Below are 21,187 nucleotides of genomic sequence, written 5' to 3'. Positions count from 1 at the left end.
AATTCTTAAAAAGTTTATACTTAACATACAGCCTACTCGCATACTTTCTTTTTGAATTAAACTTGCACCTACTCCTTGGTAGTTTAAAGATGATGTTTACAAGGCTAGCTATCCCAATAACTTTCATACATGCTACCTTGATTACTTTTTGTCAGTTGTAAGAGCTTAATTATGGAAATTGTATTTATTAGACGAAATATTTGAAATGTTGTAAAGCACCTAATCTATTAGCATTTGCTTAACTCAATCTGATAGTCCCTCAATATCTAATCATCCAAGTGCAACAAAGCATGTAAGCACACACAACGTCCAAGTTACAACAAAAAATTTAAAGTTCTCTGCACATGCAGATGGGACTATTACATAAATCAAGTTAAAAAGAGGCAACAAAACATTCTCTTCTTTTTATTTGGAATTTATGTATTACGTAAATAAATAAATTTAGACATAACATTTCTTGTGAAAATAAATGACATTTATAAAGTAACAATAAATTAATAATAAACATATTTTAAAGACAGGCTTGAGGAATCTGAAGTTTTCTGTATATAAACGAGGAGGGTACGGGACAGCTTCTTCATAAACTCATTATTCAAAGCATAATTAAAAGATAAATATTTAGAGGTATGATTTGATAATCGATCTTTTTTTCTTTTTTGCAGAGTTGTTTTAAGTTCATCTAGAATTGCTTTGACTTATGTTTTTGATTCTCATAGGAATTTAAAGAAACTATGGGGACGACTCCATCAAAGAGCAATGTCCAAAATGCATGTCACTCTCAGGTACTGCAATTTTAAGCCTTTCAAGTGTTTACTCAGTTTAAGGTTTGCTCTCAAAGATGTATGCATAGTGACTATTCCTTAAACATGAGAAAACTAGCATCAGTAGGCCAGCATGGCATGTATAGTAGTAATGTTATTACTCTGTGAGAGCAGGGGCGGAACTAGAAATATAGTTTAAGGGGGACCGAACTAAATTATTTCTTATTTTTTCAAATTTTACACTAAAATTTCTGTAAATTTAGACCGTTAATGTTTGACCGTTGGCAGGGACCGGGGCTCTCTCCGGTCCCCCTAGTTCCGCCCCTGCCTGAGAGGATTGATTCGCAATTCTGAAAGAGCCAGTGGCCACTAGCCCTTTCTTATGAAAAACATGTAATCATACGCCTTTTCGATCCTTTTTTATTTAGCAGAACAAGCCTCAAGCTGAAGTAGAAAGTTAAGAAGTATATAGTACAATAAGGAATAAGGAGTAATGGAAGTGTCTTGAGATACATTTGCTTGTTCCTAGTAATGTTATCTGCATTTTGTTGTTTTAAAAAGTACTCCCAATTCTCGATATGATCCTATTTGTTCTGTATATTTTTTTGTTTCCTAGTTAATTATCCCTGGTGTTTGTGCAATAAATATTTGTATCTCATCTTGAGTACAATTGAACTTTTGTGCAGATTAAAGGCACTGGTGATGTTCCTGCTGAAAATGAGAATATAATATTGAATCCTACATTCAATGATGGTGTTAATAATTGGTCCGGAAGAGGCTGCAAAATTCTTGTTCAAGACTCCACAGCAGATGGAACTGTTTTACCCAAGTCTGGAAAACATTTTGCATCTGCAACAGACCGCACTGAAAGTTGGAATGGTATTCAGCAGGATATAACCGGACGGGTTCAGCAAAAGCTTTCTTATCAGTTATCTGCTGTAGTTCGGATACATGGTAAAAATGCTACAAGCGCTAATGTACAGGCTACGTTGTGGGTCCAAACACCAGATCTCTACGAGCAGTACATATGCATTGCCAAGTTAGTTTTTCCTATCTCATACAGCTTTTAGAACTAAAATGAGCTAACAATGTTACTAATGATATTATTGATTTTGCTCAAAGATACAGTAGTTGCAGTACTAACTTATTTGGAAATGCACAACATCTGAGTTTCATAGTTTAATAGCTTCCTTCCTCATTTCGTCAGATATAACTTTTTTCTTCATTCATAGGCAGTAGCTCCGCGGTGTCTTCCCCTCTAGTCCCTCGAGCATTACTTTACATAACCTACTCTACATTTCTTCTTCTTCTAGTATGCAGGCAACAGATAAAAATTGGGGACAGTTACAGGGTGAATTTCTTCTAAATTGCAACCCATCAAAGGTAGTTGTTTATCTAGAAGGTCCACCTAGAGGCACTGATATTCTCCTCGATAGTTTATCACTGAAGCATGCAGAAAAGATCCTTCCATTACCTGCACCAGGTACAGAGGTAAGTAAATATAGGGATTCAGTACTTGTTTTTGCTTCATTACCGTGCAAATTTCACTAATTATAGTTTAATCTATTGCGCTACTCTTTTCTTGTTTACTGGTAAAAAAGTTTTGTCTCTTAAAAAGCCAAACTGATCTGGTAAACAAACTCCTATCGATCGTCTAGATCAATAGCCTATGATTATATAATTTTCCTTGCCAAAAAATCGAACAAAAAGCTTTAAATCATTCTGTTTTTTCTTGTTTTAATGCACATAACAATGTTTCTATTATGCATGCAAATATCACGTCCAAGTTACAACTGAACAGCAATCAAACCAAAATTCTATACACATGCTGTTGTATTATATAAATAAATATAGAAAGAGGCTAATCATACTCCTCTTTATTTGACAATTTATGTATGAATTACGTGCTATGTTATGATTATTATATATTCCTTGTATGCCAATAAGCAAAAGATTCGACAAAACTTTTCTTCTGAAAATAAATGATATTTATAAAGTTATGAGCATAATTAAGACAAAGCATATAATTAGAAAATCAACTAGCTATCCTTCTATTTTACTTCAAGCATTTCCAATCTGCAAGGCCAAGTTAATACATCAACCAACAAATCAATATAGTAAAGAAAGAAAAGTGAATGCTTTAATCTTTACTCAATCTAACAATTTGGATTGCCCAGAAAGAGTGGATCAAATTTGAAGCTTAAGAAATCAGAAACTCTCTCTCTCTCTCTCATCTATTTTAATTTTAAAAATTCATTTACCGGACTAGAAATTTATTTCTAGTTGGTTCTGGTCCATGCTTTTTGCATAAGTAATTCTTTTAATATTTTAAATCAACAGTTCATTGATATTTTCTTGTATATAATGAGGAGGGTACTGAAAAGCTTCTTTATGAACTCAGTATCTAAGGCTAATCGAAAGAAAATATATTCAGAGGTATTGTTTGGTAATCTATCTTGTATTTTTGTAGAGTTGTTTCCAGTAAATCAAGAAATGCTTTGACTAATGTTTTTGTTTGTCGTAGGAATCCAAAGAAACTATGGAGACCCCATCAGCAAGCAATGTCCAGAATGCATGTTACTCTGAGGTACTATTTTAATTCAATCATGTTTCGCAGTTTAAGGTTCATCCTGGTTGCTCTCAAATATGTCTCAGCTAAAGTGACTTCAAACACGAGAAAACGTGCATGAACACTTTTGTGCCATTTGTGTTTAACATTTTTGGTTTTCTAGCACCAAAAACTAGGTAGCTTCCAAAGAAGTCCACCAAAAGTATTGCATAGTAATGCTATGAATCTGTTAAGCAGATTGATTTTGCCTTTTAGAAAGAGCTAGTGATGCAGCTTGTTGGTCGCTAGCTCTTTGTTTCAAAAAAATGTGTAATCATACACCTTCTTTGTCTTGAGATTCATTTGCTTGTCTCTAATAATGTTATCAGCGCTATGTTGTTCTATCAAGTACTTCGAAGTTTGAATTCTAGACATGAACGTATCTATTTTGTGTTATTAACTAATTATTTATCCTCGGTGTTCCTGAAGTTAACATGTCTATTTCATCTTGATCATGTAACTAAGTCCACTTCAACTTTTGTTTTTCAAGCAGAATTCAGAAAAGTGTCCAATGGAGGGCCACGAGAACAATTTATCTGGTAATATTATACAAAATTATGACTTCTCTGAAGGGTTGCAATCGTGGCATCCAAATTGCTGCAAAAGCTTTGTAGCTTCTGCAAGTTGTGGTCACAGTGAAGGAGCATTTGCAAATTCAGGCAGTCATTATGCCGTTGTTTCTAATCGCGAGGAGTGTTGGCAAGGGTTGGAACAAGACATCACAAGTAGAGTTTCCCCTGGTTCTACTTATACAGTTTCTGCTAATGTCAAAGTAGCAGGGCCTGTGCAGGGATTGGCTGATGTATTGGCTACACTTAAGCTAGATCACGAAGATGGAACAACAAAATATTCGTTCATATCAAGGTACTGATTTCTCCTTTGATTTTGTGTTTTCTGTATCTTAAGAATGAACTTATCCTAATGGTCTCACTACATGCAGAACCTCGGTTGGTAAAGAAAGGTGGGAGAATTTGGAAGGAACATTTTCATTGTCAACTATGCCCAACCGAGTTGTATTTTATTTGGAAGGGCCGTCTCCTGGAATAGACCTACACATAAAATCAGTAGTGATATCATGTACAAAACCCGGCAATGTCAGCGTAAGTTTAATGTAACATCTAATTGTTCATTGTGCTTAAGTACGAAGAGCATGAAGGATTGATAAGTCTAATTTCTCAATGGTTTGAAGGTAGTGGTCAATGTTTGAAACAAAAAAGATGTGTTATATAAAAATTTTGGATGTTAAACTTATTATGCAATTTGACAGATTAATGGCACTGGAGATATTCCTGCTGAAAATGATAACATAATATTGAATCCTACATTTGATGATGGTATTAATAATTGGTCCGGAAGAGGCTGCAAAATTCTGGTTCACGACTCCATGGCAGATGGAAAAGTTTTACCCATGTCTGGAAAACATTTCGCATCTGCAACAGAACGCACCCAAAACTGGAATGGAATTCAGCAGGATATAACCGGAAGGGTTCAGCGAAAGCTTGTTTATGAGTTATCTGCTGTTGTCCGGATATATGGTAACAATGTTACAAGCGCTAATGTACAGGCTACATTGTGGGTCCAGACAACAGATCTCCGCGAGCAGTACATAGGCATTTCCAGGTTAGTTTTTTCTATCTCATCGATGTTATTAGTAATATAATTGATTTAGCACAAAGACATGGTAGCTGGAAATACTGACTTATTGGACATGCACAACATCTAAGTTACATTGTTTGATAGCTTTCTTTACCATTTCATCAGATATTATTCTTTCTTCATTCATATGCAGTAGCTCTGCAGTGAATTCCCTTCGCATCCCTCAAAATTTACTTATTAACCTGCTCGATAATTTTCTTCCTAAAGTATGCAGGCAACAGATAAAGATTGGGTACAGCTGCAGGGTAAATTTCTTCTCAATAGCAACCCATCAAAGGTAGTTGTATATCTAGAAGGTCCGCCTTCAGGCACTGATATTCTGCTCAACAGTTTATCCTTGAAGCATGCAGAAAAGATCCCTCCATTACCTGCACCACTTATAGAGGTAGTTGAATTTAGGGAATTAGGAATTGCTCAATCACATAGGGATTTTAGCTCACAAAGTTTAATCTATTGCAAAACTCTGTATTTGTATTGCAGAATCCAAATTACGGGGTAAATGTAATTGCAAACAGCAACCTTAATGATGGCAGCAATGGATGGTTTTCTCTGGGTAATTGCACCTTGAGCATTGCAAATGGTTCACCCCGTGTACTTCCGCCAATGGCAAGAGATAGCCTAGGACAGCATGCACCATTAAGTGGTCGCTGCATACTTGTGTCTAATCGAACTCAAACCTGGATGGGACCTGCTCAAATGATCACAGATAAAATTAAACTCTATCTGACATATCAAGTGTCTGCTTGGGTTAGAATTGTTTCCAAGGCAGCTGGTCCTCAGAATGTGAATGTTGCAGTTGGTGTGGACACCCAATGGGTGAATGGCGGCCAAGCTGAGATTAACGATGCTCGTTGGCATGAAATTGGTGGTTCTTTTAGAATTGAGAAAGAGGCAGCTAAGGTGATGGTTTACATTCAAGGCCCTGCTTCAGGTATTGACTTCATGGTTGCTGGACTACAGATTTTTCCTGTTGACCGCCAAGCAAGGTTTAGGCACTTAAAAAGGCAAACTGATCAGGTATGTTGTTAAGTATAAATATCCTTTTTTATAATATCATTTGAATGATATGGAAGTAACATTCTTAGGAAATGATATAATTTTCATTTTATTTGTTTGCAGACTCGTAAACGTGATGTCATTCTAAAATTCTCTGGATCAGATTCGAGCATGCTGTTTGGGACCTTTGTAAAAGTTAGACAAACTCATAACAGTTTCCCATTTGGTACATGTATTAGCAGATCAAACATAGACAATGAAGATTTTGTCAGCTTCTTCACGAAAAATTTTAACTGGTCTGTATTTGCAAATGAGTTGAAGTGGTATTGGACAGAGTCACAACAGGGAAAATTGAACTACAAAGATGCTGATGACCTTTTAACCTTGTGTGATGCCAACAATATTCAGACCCGCGGTCATTGCATCTTCTGGGAAGCTGAGAACACAGTTCAGCCTTGGTTGAAGGCTCTTAACAAAACCGACTTACTGACTGCAGTTCAAAATCGTCTTACAGGCCTTCTCAGCCGCTACAAAGGTAAGTTCAAGCACTATGACGTTAATAATGAGATGCTGCATGGATCATTTTATCAAGATCGATTAGGTAAAGATATCCGGGCCAACATGTTTAAGAATGCCAGCCAACTAGATCCTTCACCTACTCTATTTGTAAACGATTATCATATTGAGGATGGATGTGACACTAGGTCATCCCCAGAAAAGTACATTGAGCAAATTCTTGATTTGCAAGAACAAGGTGCACCTGTTGGAGGAATTGGAATTCAAGGACATATAGACAATCCAGTTGGGCCTATTGTTTGTTCTGCTCTAGACACATTAGGTACTCTTGGTCTTCCAATCTGGTTCACAGAAGTAGACGTGTCTTCCGTCAACGAGCATGTCAGAGCCGATGACTTAGAAGTTATGCTTCGAGAATGTTTTGCTCATCCAGCTGTAGATGGAATAATGTTGTGGGGATTCTGGGAGTTTTTTATGGCTCGAGACAATTCACATTTGGTAAATGCAGAAGGCGATATCAACGAAGCTGGTAAACGATACCTTGACCTTAAGCAAGAGTGGCTAACAAATGCACATGGACATATTGATGAACAACAACAATTTAAATTCAGAGGCTTCCAGGGAACCTATGAAGTGGAACTTCACAACTTCTCTCAAAGAAAGAAAATTCTCAAGACATTTGTTGTCGATAAAGGTGAGTCTCCAATTGAAGTATCAATCAATTTATAACGTTCCCTGGTGGTGGCATTGCTATGGAATCAGAACATTGTGCTACATATGTGCAGTTGATGTCTTTTGCTGATTGTTTACATGGTTCTTGTTGTAATTATAAATGGTTTAAGTTGGTGTTTTATTGTAACATTAAAAAAAAAGGATAGAAGACATTCTCTGTCAGTTGAAATCAGAATAATGATCAATATGCAGTTGAAATCAGAATGCTCGGTCGTACTGTATATTTACCAATTTTACTTTGGCCTTGGAGGCTGATTTGAGCAATCAGTTGTTGCAATATACCGTATCACAGAAAATTTTCATATATTACACATACCGCATAAACTTTTCATGGTATGATAATAAAATATTGCTCCTTACCATCTCTCATTTAACATTAATATGTATATAAAAATTACAATATGATCATACAAGTACACCCGTTCGATGTTACAACTTACTCCAAGAGCTTTTGACAGCAAAAGTTGTTCAGCCAAAAATACATAACAGTCCCACAAACATAACCCAACTCTCAACAACCATAGTATTCATAGACTTATGACAGCTGAACAATCACTCCTTATTGTCTTTTAAACCCCGGGCCACGTTTATAATTCACGGTCCCAATCGATAAGGACCTTCGCCAACATAGTGTCCCTCCATGTATAGAGCTGCATTTTGAGGATGAAGTCCATCCATCACCATGAATTGCATATCCTCCGAAGGCTTCCAGTGTCGTTTTCTTTGATTGATGAACCAATTATTTATCTGTTTCTGGTCCAACCCTGTTGATTCTGCCAACGCTACTTTCTCTGTCTCCTGCATGTCGTCATATATAATAAACACCTTCCATTTAATTACATAGATATCTTGAGTAATCTAAGCTATCTTTTACCTTACCGCACTTGTTAATTAACAGCGGTAAGGAGCAATACTCTTTTTTTTATGTAAATACAGGGAGCCTGCTAACGATCATCTGTCGTGGACCTTAGTCCTGTATCATACATTAGCATGCAGATATGTTTAAGAAAATTTACTTACAGAAGGATAGGGCCATTTGTAGTGCAAGTCCCACCAACTTAGTAACTTCTGGCGGGCATCTTTGGGTAGTTTTCCTTTCTTCTTTTTCTTGGAGAGTTCTTGTTTGAGACTACTCAAGTAACCACTATATTTTCTCAAGAGGTGGTTCTTCAGCTCCCTATCTTCAGCACGTGGATCAATCTGCGGAAGTTCTGTCTCTCCACCGCTATTGTCTTGATCCTCTTCCGACGAACCAATAACTTCACATTTCTCATCTAGTTATACAAAGAGTAGTAAGACCTTTGGAAACAAGAGTATATCTTTCACTTCAGTACAAGCATTACAAATTTACAATGTACTATATTAGTACAGCAGACTAAGAAGAATATACAAATTTCATAGAAATAGCTATCACTTCATGTAAATATGTAAAAATAACTGTAAAATGCAACTCCAGTTCACGTAATCATGAAAAAATAACCATGAATATGACATTTTAACCGATACAGGCTAATTTCATAAAAGACTCACTCATGTGTTCCACTTGACTTCTGTATAACCGAGGAAGAGCCAAACAAGAATAAATTTATAGAAGTTTATCAAACCTGAGATATAACGAGGAACAGCAAAGGACCTAGATGATCAGTCAAAGCACAAGTAAAGTTTAATTAGATTCTTAAACTCTCTCTTTCAGGCTATGAAAAGAACCATACAACTCATCAAGAACAACTAGACTAGTATTGAACTAGCGTATATCAAAATCAAACTTTGTGGTTTAAGCAAAATCCGTTCGGTAGAAATCACCATTCAACTTAATTGGTAGAAAGCAAACCTCCAGGGGTCGAGGTAATTGAAAGCTGAGTTCAGTATATTCAGCAAGCTAGCGCAAACAAGTAATAAATATAACGTCATCAACGGGTCAATTCAAGTAAGGGAAGGTGCACTTTTCTTGTTTCATAAGTGTAAGACCTAGGACTCTCCAAGTTACCATTAACTCCAATCAGTAAAGATTTAAGTGAACTATTTTTTGTAATCAAGTGTTATATTCACTACAAACATGAGCAGTTTGTTACATTAGTGAAGGACTCGTCTCTCTCAATGAAAGAAAACAATGTATTTATGGAACTTGATTTCAAACCACTTCAATCCGTAATAGGTTTAAGAAAAAATTATGCATAATTCCCAAACACCTTTACAAAATCATGTGAATTTGGAAATTTGTCCGAGCATTGCTAGAATTATCTTATCCAACGTTAAATTTTATCAAATTTTGTAAGGTTTTCGCACAACGGTGTCTAAAACAAGAACATGTTTCACACATTGCTAATTTTTAACTCAAACACTCTCTGTGTTTGTTTGACATTTGTTCCTTAAATTCGAGCAACGGAGTTCTCTTAGCAACCACAAAATTCTTTTTTCTTTTAGAAGGATGTTATCTTATTTTTAACTTTTGTTACTTGGGCCAGGTGGAAATTTACTTGGCAAAATTGTATCCTATATATGTACCACCTGCGGGTGAGCTACTTCTCTCTCATTGTATAGATAGGACTGGAATCAATTGTTGCAATTGAGGCAAAAGCCTGAATATAGCTTGGCATTTTCACAACATCTTTTACCAGGTGTGAAAGTATAAAATTATGATTAACTTGCACACTGAAAACAGAAAATTAATCAAATAAACATGAACCTTTTTCCAATAAGCATGTACATTTTCCTCATGATTAATTGATCATATTAATTAAATTAATCAGAATACTAAACCATAATGGGGACTGTCTCCAGCAAGCGTATTCATATCATGTGTAAATAAGAATTTTTAGTATGAATGCATGAGATCATAATTTAATAATTAGAAGACAATCAAAAAACACGACACTTGTGAAAGTTTATATATGCCTATTGTGTGTAATTTAGGCACACATTAGAAAAAATAGTAGCGTATTCCTAACACTTACAGAACTCGTATTCCTATTGAATTCCAAGAAACATATAAACTGCTAAGACAATAATTTAAGTACTCTTTGGTCTTTAGTCTTCAGTTAAAATCAACATTACAGGTCAGCTAGAGATAACACACAGAAATTGTCAAATTACAGTATGTGTATGCTGTATGCATGAACCAGTCCTATTCATTACTGCAGTGAAAAGACAGAAAGTAAATACAATTGGCACTTAAATTAAAATAAAACCAAAAGTTAGGGAGTAAACAAGAAAATAAAAGCAGGAAAAGTTGTACACAGGCTAGAAGTGCTAGGTCTGATGTGAAACAGCATCCTATGTTTCTTCATTTTTCAAAGCCACTCACTCCACGGCACCAGTACAAAAAACTATGCACCAAAGCCTACTCGGGAATGTAAGAAACTAATAAAAATAACTGCACACCATTCAGTATCCCAACAAGACATAATCTGTACAAACTGTAGTATTTCATAGATTAAGTAGACTGACAAAAAGACTGTGTTTTAAATTAAGTAGCTAGGGGAACAAAACCCTAGTTAAGAATGAGGGTATCAGATGATTAGAGAAGCATTAATCAATGAGATTAGTACTTAAAAGATTGATTCTGTTTTTCTTATATTCCCTACAATTGTTTGGTGTGTGTATATTTTTTTAATAATAAGTTATATTATGTCCTTTTGCTGTGATTAGGGTTTCAAAAAAAATTGGTGTGAAAATGTAAAGTTTCTTCAAAAAGACACACAAACTCCAGTCAAGCCACTGCTTATTTTATTTTTATCAGTCAAAGTTTGGGTTTCCGGGTGAATGACATGAATGACAATCAATCAAATATAGAAGCAGACAGGCCTACATTTCAATCTATCTCCCAGTTTTCTTTACTTCAACTGCCAGTTTAAACCAAACATATACCCCCAAATATACACAAATCACTGGAACACAAACTTATAATAACTTCTGTCTTTCCACCCCTATATACAGACACACATACATAATCATTTAGGGCTATAATTCAATGGCAGCCAAATTAAGATGAGAATACTGGCAACCAAAAAAACCATCTAAAGTTTTTTGAATAAATGACTAAAATTTCAGAATTTTATATAAAAAATGGTTATTTTTGTATATAAAACAGTTTAAGTTCTAACAATTCTCATTTCAAGATCAATTCTCATTGTTTTTGGTTATCATAATAAATATCTTAACTTTGCTATACATATACATATGTTGAAGGAGAAAAGTACCGGAGTTAAAGATCTGACGTGGACCAGTTGTAAGCATATTAAGCTGAGTTTCTATCCTTTGCATGAACTCCATAGCCTCTTGTAATGGTCTCGTTAGCTCCTCACGATACTTCACTAACATGTCGTAATAAGCCTCCTAATATTACACACACGCACACACATATTACCAATAAGATTCATTGAATCAAATCCAAAATAAACTTATCAAGTGAAGGAACAAAAATAAGAAAAATTAACACACCATAAATTGATCAAGCTCCGGATCTTTAGATGTTTCTCCACAACTTATTGAAGCTTGCTGCCTAGCTTCGAACTCTTGCCGAATAGTGGCGAGCTTTGCCATCACTTCTGCCGGAGCTCCAACCTAATTATATATCCAAATAAGTACATACTAGCTTATAAAAGTATAATTAATTAAGAAGTTTTTCCGTTCTGGTCAATTACAGAAATTTAAATATACACGCATGCCTTTTGAATTATGAAGTTAGATCGAGTAATATAATAAAACAAACCTTTTGACAATCCAAGTAAGCTTGAAGAAGACTAGAATATTGAGGATGAGCAATGATCTTAGCTTTAATAGCTTCAGCTGCAGCAGCTTCATATGAGTATGGGTATTGAAATCTGTGGTGCAAAGAGTTATTACTACCAGCTTCCATTTTCACCATTGGATGATGATGTTGATGAAACCTATTTGATTCATCATCATTTTGGAAATTTAATCCATTCATAACCTGATGATGAGAAGATGAACTACTGTTTCCAATTCCGTACAAGAAACTACTAGCTCCTCCTCTTGAATTATCAGATATTGTAATCTTGCTATTATTTTCTCTATATCCCTCCATTTATAATAATTTCACTCTTATTTTTTCATATAGCGCTAAATAAAAAAAATCAAAAGGGTTGTTAATTATATGGGTGTTTAGGAATGATTTTATGCAAGAAATGAGGGGGTTTTCCGGTAGAGGAGGCTGCGTGAGTGACAAAAAAACAGTTGCTTTTGTTGAAGAATAAAGAAATAGGTGTGTGGATATTATTTATTTATTACTAAGACTGGATGGTATATATAAAAGCAATGTGCAGATTGTTTGATGAGTTTTGGTGATAATGTAAAAAGGGCATGTAGTGTTAAGCCAGTTGGAATTTATCTTTTGTTATTGTGTATATGTACATGTGTATGGTGCAGCAACATAGAATTAAATTCCGAATAAATGTGACAGGTAGAGAACAATTACTACTACTATATATATTACTCGTATTTGTACTCTGTGGGTCAACACTGTTTGTTCTTGCCTTCTATCGTTGGTCCTCCTTGTTCTTGGGGCTTATTTATAGTAACTCTCTCTTCATCATTCATTATACACAAATTTAAGTAAGTTGTGTGAACAATATCATGAGCTAAACTTTTATTTAGAATACTTTTCAAATTAATTGATTAGATTTTTCTTTTGTTTGAAGTTTGATATTTGCTCTTTCATATTTTATGCATGATACTTTTCACATTTTAAGTATTTTAAATGTACACACAAACTTTTTTTTTCATTTTCTGAAATGAGGATAAGGATGCATACGTCTTATTCTTTACGCAACATGTTTTAAGCACGATATTTAGTTATATCTCTATGTCGCACGGAGGTATGCTCTCCGACTCAATTAGTCATTGGTCCTAATAAATGGATCAATAGACGTATTAATCGAATTTTAGTCGTGATTTTAGAAAAAATCGATTTTATAGTCGTCTAATTAATTGTTATAACATACCTTCCGATTTTGATTTTTATAATTCGTTTAATTCTTGCATATATCTCTTGGATTAAAATATCAAATTTAATAAGTTAATATTATACTATATTTCAATTATATTCGATTAATTTTCTAATTAATTCTTATGATTAATTGTTAATTATCTTTTTAATCACTAGAAGGTGTCTTTAATAACTAATTTAATGACTCAAAAATAAAAACAAAGCATAAAGTGAGATTAAATCGAACCAATATTCACGTAAATACTAATATTGTGTTTGATGAGAAAATAGAATAAAATAGGTGAATGTAAATGAAGGAAGATAGCAAAAGGTAGCGGGGAAGATATGAAAGGCATTTAGTGAGTGGATGTGTAAAAAACCCACATGAAAAATGGTTAAAATTAGGGGCTTTGACTCGTTCGTGACCTGCTCGAACTCAGCTAGTTAAATATTCGAATTTGATTCGGTAATAATTGAATCAAGCTCGAACTTCAAATTAATCGGCTCGTATGGTTCGCGAGCCTTATCGAATCTATATTATTTTTATATTTTTTATTATAAATATTTATTAATATAAATATATAATATTTTATTTATAAATTTTTCTATATAATCGAATTGAACTCAAGCTGAACCTATAATATTTTGAGTTTTTGTTAGTATTTGCTGAAATCAATTCGAGTTTTCGAGCCTATCGAACTGTTTATGAGCCGAGTTTCGAGTTTGAAATTAAAGTGTCGATCGAACTTGAATTCGAGCTCGAGTCCGTACTATTTTAATCGAACTCAAGCCGCTCGCCTCGATTATACCCCACTTAAAACAAAAATAAAATAAATAAGGGTTAATCTTTCCCATAAATAACAATAAATGAATTAAAAAGGTGATGATCACGTAAATAGAAGAGTGATTGTGATGTGAGTGAAAGACAGAGTGATAGATAGTTGAAGAAGTGATACGTCTGTTCAGGTACGTAGGTTCCAGAGAAAGAAAATGTACGAAATTTCAACGGTTAACAGTGTGCTATAAACTGATCATCTATGAATGACAAATAACTATGAGTTCATGACTCAATGGCCTCTGCTTCTTTGATTTAAGTCGTTTTTCAGTAAAACCACATGCATGCATCTCTCTTTCTCTCTCAAGTCTCTACAAATTAACCAACTTTACCCATTTGCTTAATCATTCCCGTATATATTTCCAAGTCAGATCAATGTATTTTTGTCAAATTTGTTTTTGGATCTTTCTTCTTCTCGTCTGCAAATGAAAGAGAGTTTCTGATTACTAGTAGGTACAATAGTTTGAAATGAATGTTAGCCTCCGTTCTAAAGAATTATTAACATTTGAAATAGAGTGTTAGATATGTAATTTAAGACTCTTATCTAGTATAATTATATATATTATTTAAAAAATTATTTTGTTGGAATAAAAATTAAATATTTAAGTTTTATTCAATAAATAAATTTTAAAAATAAATTATGAAATTATACTAGATAAAAGAGTCTTAAAATATGTATACAACCTTAATTTCAAATGTTAACAACTCAGCAGAACGGAGGGAGTACTCAGAACGGAGGGAGTCGTCTTTAGTTAAAGTGAATAAGGCAAATGTCCTTCCTGAGTCGGAGCCTGTCGCTTAAATGCGGTTTACCTTGATTCACGTGGTTTGCAGGCTATTACGTGAACCCGTAGGGTTTACCAATGCGCATCCGAATGGTAGCGGCTGCGGGTTACCTACGATAAAAAAAAAAATAAGGCAAATGTCCAAGGCATCACATAAGAGGAGAAGAATATTATTGATTTGCATGCATTTGAAGATAAATTCAAATTAAATTCAAATATCACACATTGTTCTAATCAATTTTATCGTTATGTATAATTAGTGGTGATTTGAATATTTATATTATTTTTTTCCTTCACCATTTATACTATATAATAATAGACGAAATATTAAAAGTTTGGTAGGCGGTCGCTCGGTACCTGCTGAAATTACTTAATTACATTCACTTAATTATTATACTATTTTTACTAAATATAATTTATATCGAAGGAAAACCACATGGGCATAAATAATAGTTTGTAATTCATGTAAATTGCTGTTGTCGCATGTTTTGACCTTTTAATATATGCTGATTATAAAATCTGCGATTCTTGATCTGCAGTGAAATCTTTTTTCTTATTAGTTTTTTCTCTGCTCTAAGATGTTATAATATTTATATTCGATTAAATTTTTTATATCACTTTAGATTCAAACAATTAATAACTCTCATTCGTATATTTACCTCTTCTATTACGCTTTTTTTGGAAAAGCAAGAAAAATAGTATAATATAAAATATCACATACCCTTGATATCAATCTATACAAACAAGCACAAATTGGAAAATCAAGCACATCGGAAACATATTTCGATGAAATTGAAATACTCTTAAATTCGTACGAATTAACCCACCAACACTAAGATGGACCATCTAACTTAGATGATCTAAGATTACAAACTGCCCTATCTAAAAAATTTCTTAACGGGTTTATATAATAACGGATTTTTTATATTAATAATATCAATACTATCTTATTAAAACGTTCTAGAGATAATTTTTCATTATGTATAATAGTGTCGAAATAAAATAAAATAATATATATGATTCACTAGGGATTAAAAAAATTATACAATTAATGCAAGATAAAATATAATTAATATTAAAACATATTTAAACTAGCTTAAAAAAATAAAACATACTTTTATCAGGGAAAATATGAAATTATATTATATATTCGAGTTTAAAGAAATAAAATTAATGCTGAATATAATTAGTTGGAGTTGGTAGGAGTTTTAGGCCAAAAAAAAATAACAAGTATAATTGATGTGGGCAAAAACAAGACTAAATTCAAAATAAGAATTATGCGCACTATTGATTTACGCTTCGATTTATCTTTTAATCTAGAATACAATTATCATTTGTATAAATACCTATAATTCTAAAAAAATATTATTATTTTTTATAAAATATCTCTTATTCAAAAGATGCCACTAACATATATGTGTATGTGAGTGTCACTAATATATATTATTAAAATTATCAAATCATATCATTAAATTTTCTAAATGACAAATTTCATATCTTAAAATTTTTAATTCAAAATATTTTTTTAAAAAAATTTATATAATATTAAAAATAATATTTATATCCTAAAAGTTCTGAGAATATAGTTAGATATGAACCCACACTTCCATTATTAAGTAAAACAGTAACCGCCTAAGTTAATATAGATTATATATATCCCGATTCGCGTTGTCCTTTTTAAAGTTGACACCGAACCTGAAATTTCTAATAAGATATATATTATATAACACTAACGCGCTAATATCTCTCAAGTTAAACCATTAATAAAAAACAACTTCAATTTCCGGGAAACTCAGTTGTAGTTTCGTTGCTTAAATTCTAATTGTTAAATTTTTAAATTAAATTTATTATTAGATTTAATAGTAATAGTCATTATAAAAAATAGTCCATGATTTGAATCTTATCAATAACCTAAATAATTTTAAATGAAATATTGCAATTTAACACTTAAACAATTTAACGGGTCTGGGTATACATTTTTAAGAACCTCAGGTTATGAACATATTTTTTTTAAAATTCAATTATTGTAAATAGTTATTATAATATAATAAAAAAATATTCAACAAACATGCTTACTCTTTTAACCAATATATATAATTAACAAAATAGTAAAAATTAAACTAATAAAATAACAATTATTTTAAACAACCTTATCGCACGAGTTTTAGGTATATATCTTAAAGATAGGGACTCATTTCAAGCATTCGTTTACCACACGTACATCTTTATAGCCAATCTGCTTTCAGTTTTTAAATATTTTTACACTTTAATTGTGTGCACTATTTTAAAGTACATTGCATATATGTGAGTTAAAATAAAAAGGTTCATATGATATTTTTCATTATAACTAAATTTTTAACTTAGTTTCGGTTCTTGAATAGTTTGGTCAGGCATTGAAATGATAGTCTTTAAGTTTTTCTTTTCTGTTTGAATTCATCGTCATAGTCCAGGCTGTAAAAAAACAGCAATGCTATCTATTTCTATATCCCAAAAATATTCTTAAATAAAACATTTAACTCTCTTTGTTCTAAAATGATTAAATTTTTTATTTTTTTACGCATTTCAATGTCTTTGTACGAGGTACTTATAAAAATTGTATTTTTTACATATTTTTATAAAAATATAAAGTTCATATATTATAGGATAAAACAAATTAAAATATATTATTTTAAATACCTTAACTATTGGTCTTAAAATACATGTAAAAAGAAGAGTTTCAACCACTTTTTAAAATGGAGAAAGTATTTTTTATGGCACACCCTTCGCATGTTTTAGACTAAAATGCCTTTCAATTCTCCTTTTGATATTAAAAATGAATATTTGTTAATTTTAAAAAAATTATTGAAATTTATCATAAAGTGCAAGTCCGCCTTTTATCTCTTAAATTATTCTTTTCATAAATTTATTTGTAAATAAAAGTCTAAACATTAAATTTTAATTACAAAATATATATACTAATAATTTCAACCAAAAATAATTATGATCCATAAAAAATGAATCTTCTTTTAAGAATTTGCACCAGGACGCAAATTGGATTTTCGAAGACTACAAAATAGAAAAAACCTAACTTAAAAAAAAACATTTTTTTTGATAATTTCCAGTTACGATAGTTTTCTCAATACAAAATTAGTATTTATTATTTCTTTTTGTAATTAAGGTTTAATTTTTAAACTATTATTTATACCAAATTTAATTTTTTATGCATTTTAAATCCAAAAAATAATTTAAGAAAGATAACTCATGTTTGTATTTTAACATAAATATCAATGTTATTCAAAAAATTAATAAAATTTCGTTTGTAAGCAAATATAAGAAGTGAGTGATATTTTAGTCTAAAACATATAAAAGATGTATATAAATAAATTTTAGGTGTGCATAAATATTTATTTGTAAAAGTCATGTAACTCCTTAGTTTTGATGATCACAACACAGCAAGCCATTATGTTGTTATTTGAGAATGTTTGCAGGATATATCAGCTTAATGACATTGTTGTTTAAGTATCATGACAACAAGCTGTCATGAGACAGTGATCTACTTCAGCAAGTTATGATCACATTTTTCAGAATAATAGCAAGTCAAGATGGACAGTCCAGAATCAACATGAAAGTCGATTTTAAAGGAGAAAATTCAGGAACTTCTTTTGGTAAATTGTAAGGACTTCTCTATTATATTATACGTGTTTTATATATAATAGAGTTTAGATTTTAAATGTTTTCAATCTTTAAAACAGTTCCTAATTTGTAGGAGTTTGTTTTATCTTCAAACTCTATCTACTACAAACTTGATTAAAATGTTTTATACTCATACAAAATAGAAGAGGCTTTTACTGATCGTTAAACTTTCTTTCTCTCTTCTATCAAACGGATACATAAACGTTGAAAACCATCCTAACTAATTTAAACGTTAGAATTGGATTCTAACCGTTGTAAGTTGTTGAGATTGTTTTGAACGTTAGTGTATGTTTATATATGAGGTTTCTTGCAGTTTTTAAGTTCAACTAATTGCAGCAAGAATACTCACAACTCGCTGAACTTTATTGATTCCAAAATACTCTCGAGCTCTTAATTATATATACACGTTATATCTTAGAGAGTCTATAGTTTGATTTGTAATCTCTTTATTATTCGATTTGTATTTTTCAATTTGTATTGTGTAGTTGCTGGATAGTTGGCTAAGGGAAATAAGAGTTTGGTGAACTAGTGCTAGAGAAGTTTGTACTACGGGGTAGTATAGTACTTAGAGGGCAGGTTCAGAAACAGGGTTTCAGCAAGGCATTATCAGCAGTTGGGATAAAGGGAGATATATTATTGTATCTTGTAGTTGTAAACTTATTGTGATTCAATAATATATTCTCTTACCAAGTTGGTAAGGGACCAGGACGTAGATCATAGGGGATTATGGGTCGAACCTGGCTAAAATTTTTGTGTGTTCTTATTACTTTTTTGCATATTATTTTCTGCACTGCATTTAGTCATCTCAGCTTACCATCATTGTTAGATTATTAAACTGTTTATAAAATCTCAGTAAGCTATTATCGGGTAAATTTTAAAACTAATCTTAGTTAGCCATAATCACATATTCACCCACATCTAGGTGTATTTTCAGTTGGTATCAGAGCTTTGGTATACTAATCTTTCTGTAATAGGAATAGTATTTGATCGAAATGGCTGACAAATATCGCGAAGGAACCTCGGATTACCGAGCACCTCTCTTGCTTGGTACAGAAAACTATAACTGGTGGAAAGGTCGCATGGAAGTCTACCTATCCAGAAAGCCACTAACATTGAGAGTCGTTCAGAAGGGTCCATTTGAGTTCAATGAGAAAGAAGGTAAAGTGAAAGACATTGATGATCTCATGGAGGCTGAACTAGTCAAATACAGTTTCAATGGAAAGGCTAGGAATTCTCTCATGAATGGATTATGTCCAAGTGAACGTGATAAAGTCTCTTCATGCAAATTAGCTAAAGAAATATGAGATACTCTGGAATTGTATCACGAAGGATCCAAGAGCTTAAAGAAGGTGAAATTGAGCAAACTAATGAATGAGTTTGGAAATTTCAAGCTTCGAGATGGAGAAACTCTTCGAGAAAGTCAAACTAGATTCCAGACAAATCTGAATGCCTTAAAGCAACTTGGCAAACATATCCCTCAAGAGGAAATTAGCATGAAGATACTTAGTGTTGTGCTATTTATCTATGAACCAAAGGTAACATCTTTGGAATCCTCTCCAACTATAGATATTATGGATCAATTGGCTGTTTTTGCAGAATTGGAAAAATCAAGGAAAGCCAATTAAGTTCTATGCAAGCTCCAGTTGCTCAAATGAAGCAATTAGCTCTTCACACTAATGACAGCTTATTGGAATCTGAAGATGAGTCAGATGAAGAATTAACTTTAATATCCAGGAAGATCAGAAAGATGATCGAGAAGAAGAACAAGTTGAAAAGAGATAAAGGCAGATTTTTCAACAACAAGAAGGCCAACAAGGATTCCAAAGATCAGACATGCTTTGAAAGTGGAAAGCCAGGCCATTATAAGCGGGACTGCTACAAATTGAAGTCAAAACAACAAACTCTCTTCAAGGATAAGAAGAAAGCTAAAGCTCTAATGACTTGAAGTGATGATGACTCAATTTCCAGTGATGATTCAAGTGGAGACATGGTTAATCTTGCCCTAGTTGGACTTGATGATGATTCTGTTCGAGGAAATTCAGAAAGTGGCTACATAGAAAGTGATTCAGAAGAAGATAAGAGTGAGGTTAACTCTTGTAAATATATTTTATCTTCTAAAAATATTGTTTTGGAACGACTAACCATGCAGGAATGTAAGGATGTATCTATGGGAGAATATTATTCTCTTAGAGATGAAAATAGCAAGATAAAAGAGAAGAATAAGTATCTCAAGACCATGGTTCAAGATTTGATGAGCAAAGTGGATACTCGGATTGACAAGAAGGTACCTACACAAGCTGACAAAGAGGCTGAAATCAAGGATCTTCAAGCTAAAGTCAGTCATGTGAAACTTCAACAAAATTCTCCTCAAAAGAAACAAGACTCAATTAATGGAGATCACAGAGCTAAAGAAGGAGATTGAAGCAAGGAATGAATGTTTGGAGCTGTTCAAACTCAAAGAATCAATCAATGCAGAACCTACAAATCAAGCAGAAAACCATCTTAGCAAGCTGAAATCATAAGTCAGCAAGCTGAAAAGATTGATTTGCTCACAAAGGAAGTTGAGGATCTGAAAATGGGCATGGGATCTTCTGTTCAAGGAGAAGAGAGTCTCAAATCAATGATGAACAAGACAAATATTCCATTGGTCATAGAAGGAATTGGAATGAATGCCAACAA

At 32.7% G+C, this 21,187-nt stretch overlaps 3 protein-coding genes across 4 annotated transcripts; 2 read left to right on the top strand and 1 right to left on the bottom strand.

Moving 5' to 3' along the window:
- Positions 1–724: 724 nt before the first annotated feature.
- Positions 725–2,965, top strand: LOC141685428 (endo-1,4-beta-xylanase 1-like). Its single transcript, XM_074490530.1, has 4 exons — positions 725–782; positions 1,448–1,800; positions 2,075–2,252; positions 2,939–2,965. The coding sequence occupies exons 1-4, from the start codon at positions 732–734 to the stop codon at positions 2,963–2,965; spliced, it is 609 nt and encodes a 202-aa protein (XP_074346631.1). The 5' UTR covers positions 725–731.
- Positions 2,123–7,919, top strand: LOC141706945 (endo-1,4-beta-xylanase 1-like). 2 transcript variants are annotated; one of them, XM_074509850.1, is made up of 8 exons: positions 2,123–2,252; positions 3,286–3,348; positions 3,863–4,233; positions 4,310–4,469; positions 4,637–4,989; positions 5,233–5,410; positions 5,506–6,042; positions 6,145–7,919. In XM_074509850.1, exons 2-8 carry the CDS (start codon positions 3,301–3,303, stop codon positions 7,264–7,266), a joined length of 2,769 nt encoding a protein of 922 aa, XP_074365951.1. In that variant the 5' UTR covers positions 2,123–2,252; positions 3,286–3,300; the 3' UTR covers positions 7,267–7,919. The 2 variants fall into 2 exon arrangements, with proteins under 2 accessions (XP_074365951.1, XP_074365950.1); XM_074509849.1 differs by lacking the exon at positions 2,123–2,252 and adding an exon at positions 3,064–3,197.
- On the bottom strand, positions 7,634–12,551 carry LOC141706946 (homeotic protein knotted-1-like). The gene is made up of 5 exons (XM_074509851.1): positions 11,981–12,551; positions 11,710–11,832; positions 11,469–11,604; positions 8,290–8,543; positions 7,634–8,067 (listed from the first exon to the last, which is right to left on the bottom strand). Exons 1-5 carry the CDS (start codon positions 12,314–12,316, stop codon positions 7,864–7,866), a joined length of 1,053 nt encoding a protein of 350 aa, XP_074365952.1. The 5' UTR covers positions 12,317–12,551; the 3' UTR covers positions 7,634–7,863.
- Positions 12,552–21,187: the final 8,636 nt, after the last annotated feature.

This window comes from Apium graveolens, chromosome 2 (genome assembly GCF_009905375.1).
Source record: "Apium graveolens cultivar Ventura chromosome 2, ASM990537v1, whole genome shotgun sequence".
Classification (NCBI taxonomy): domain Eukaryota; kingdom Viridiplantae; phylum Streptophyta; class Magnoliopsida; order Apiales; family Apiaceae; genus Apium; species Apium graveolens.
Note: the sequence above shows the minus strand (reverse complement) of the source record. Positions and strands in the feature narration are given on the sequence as shown.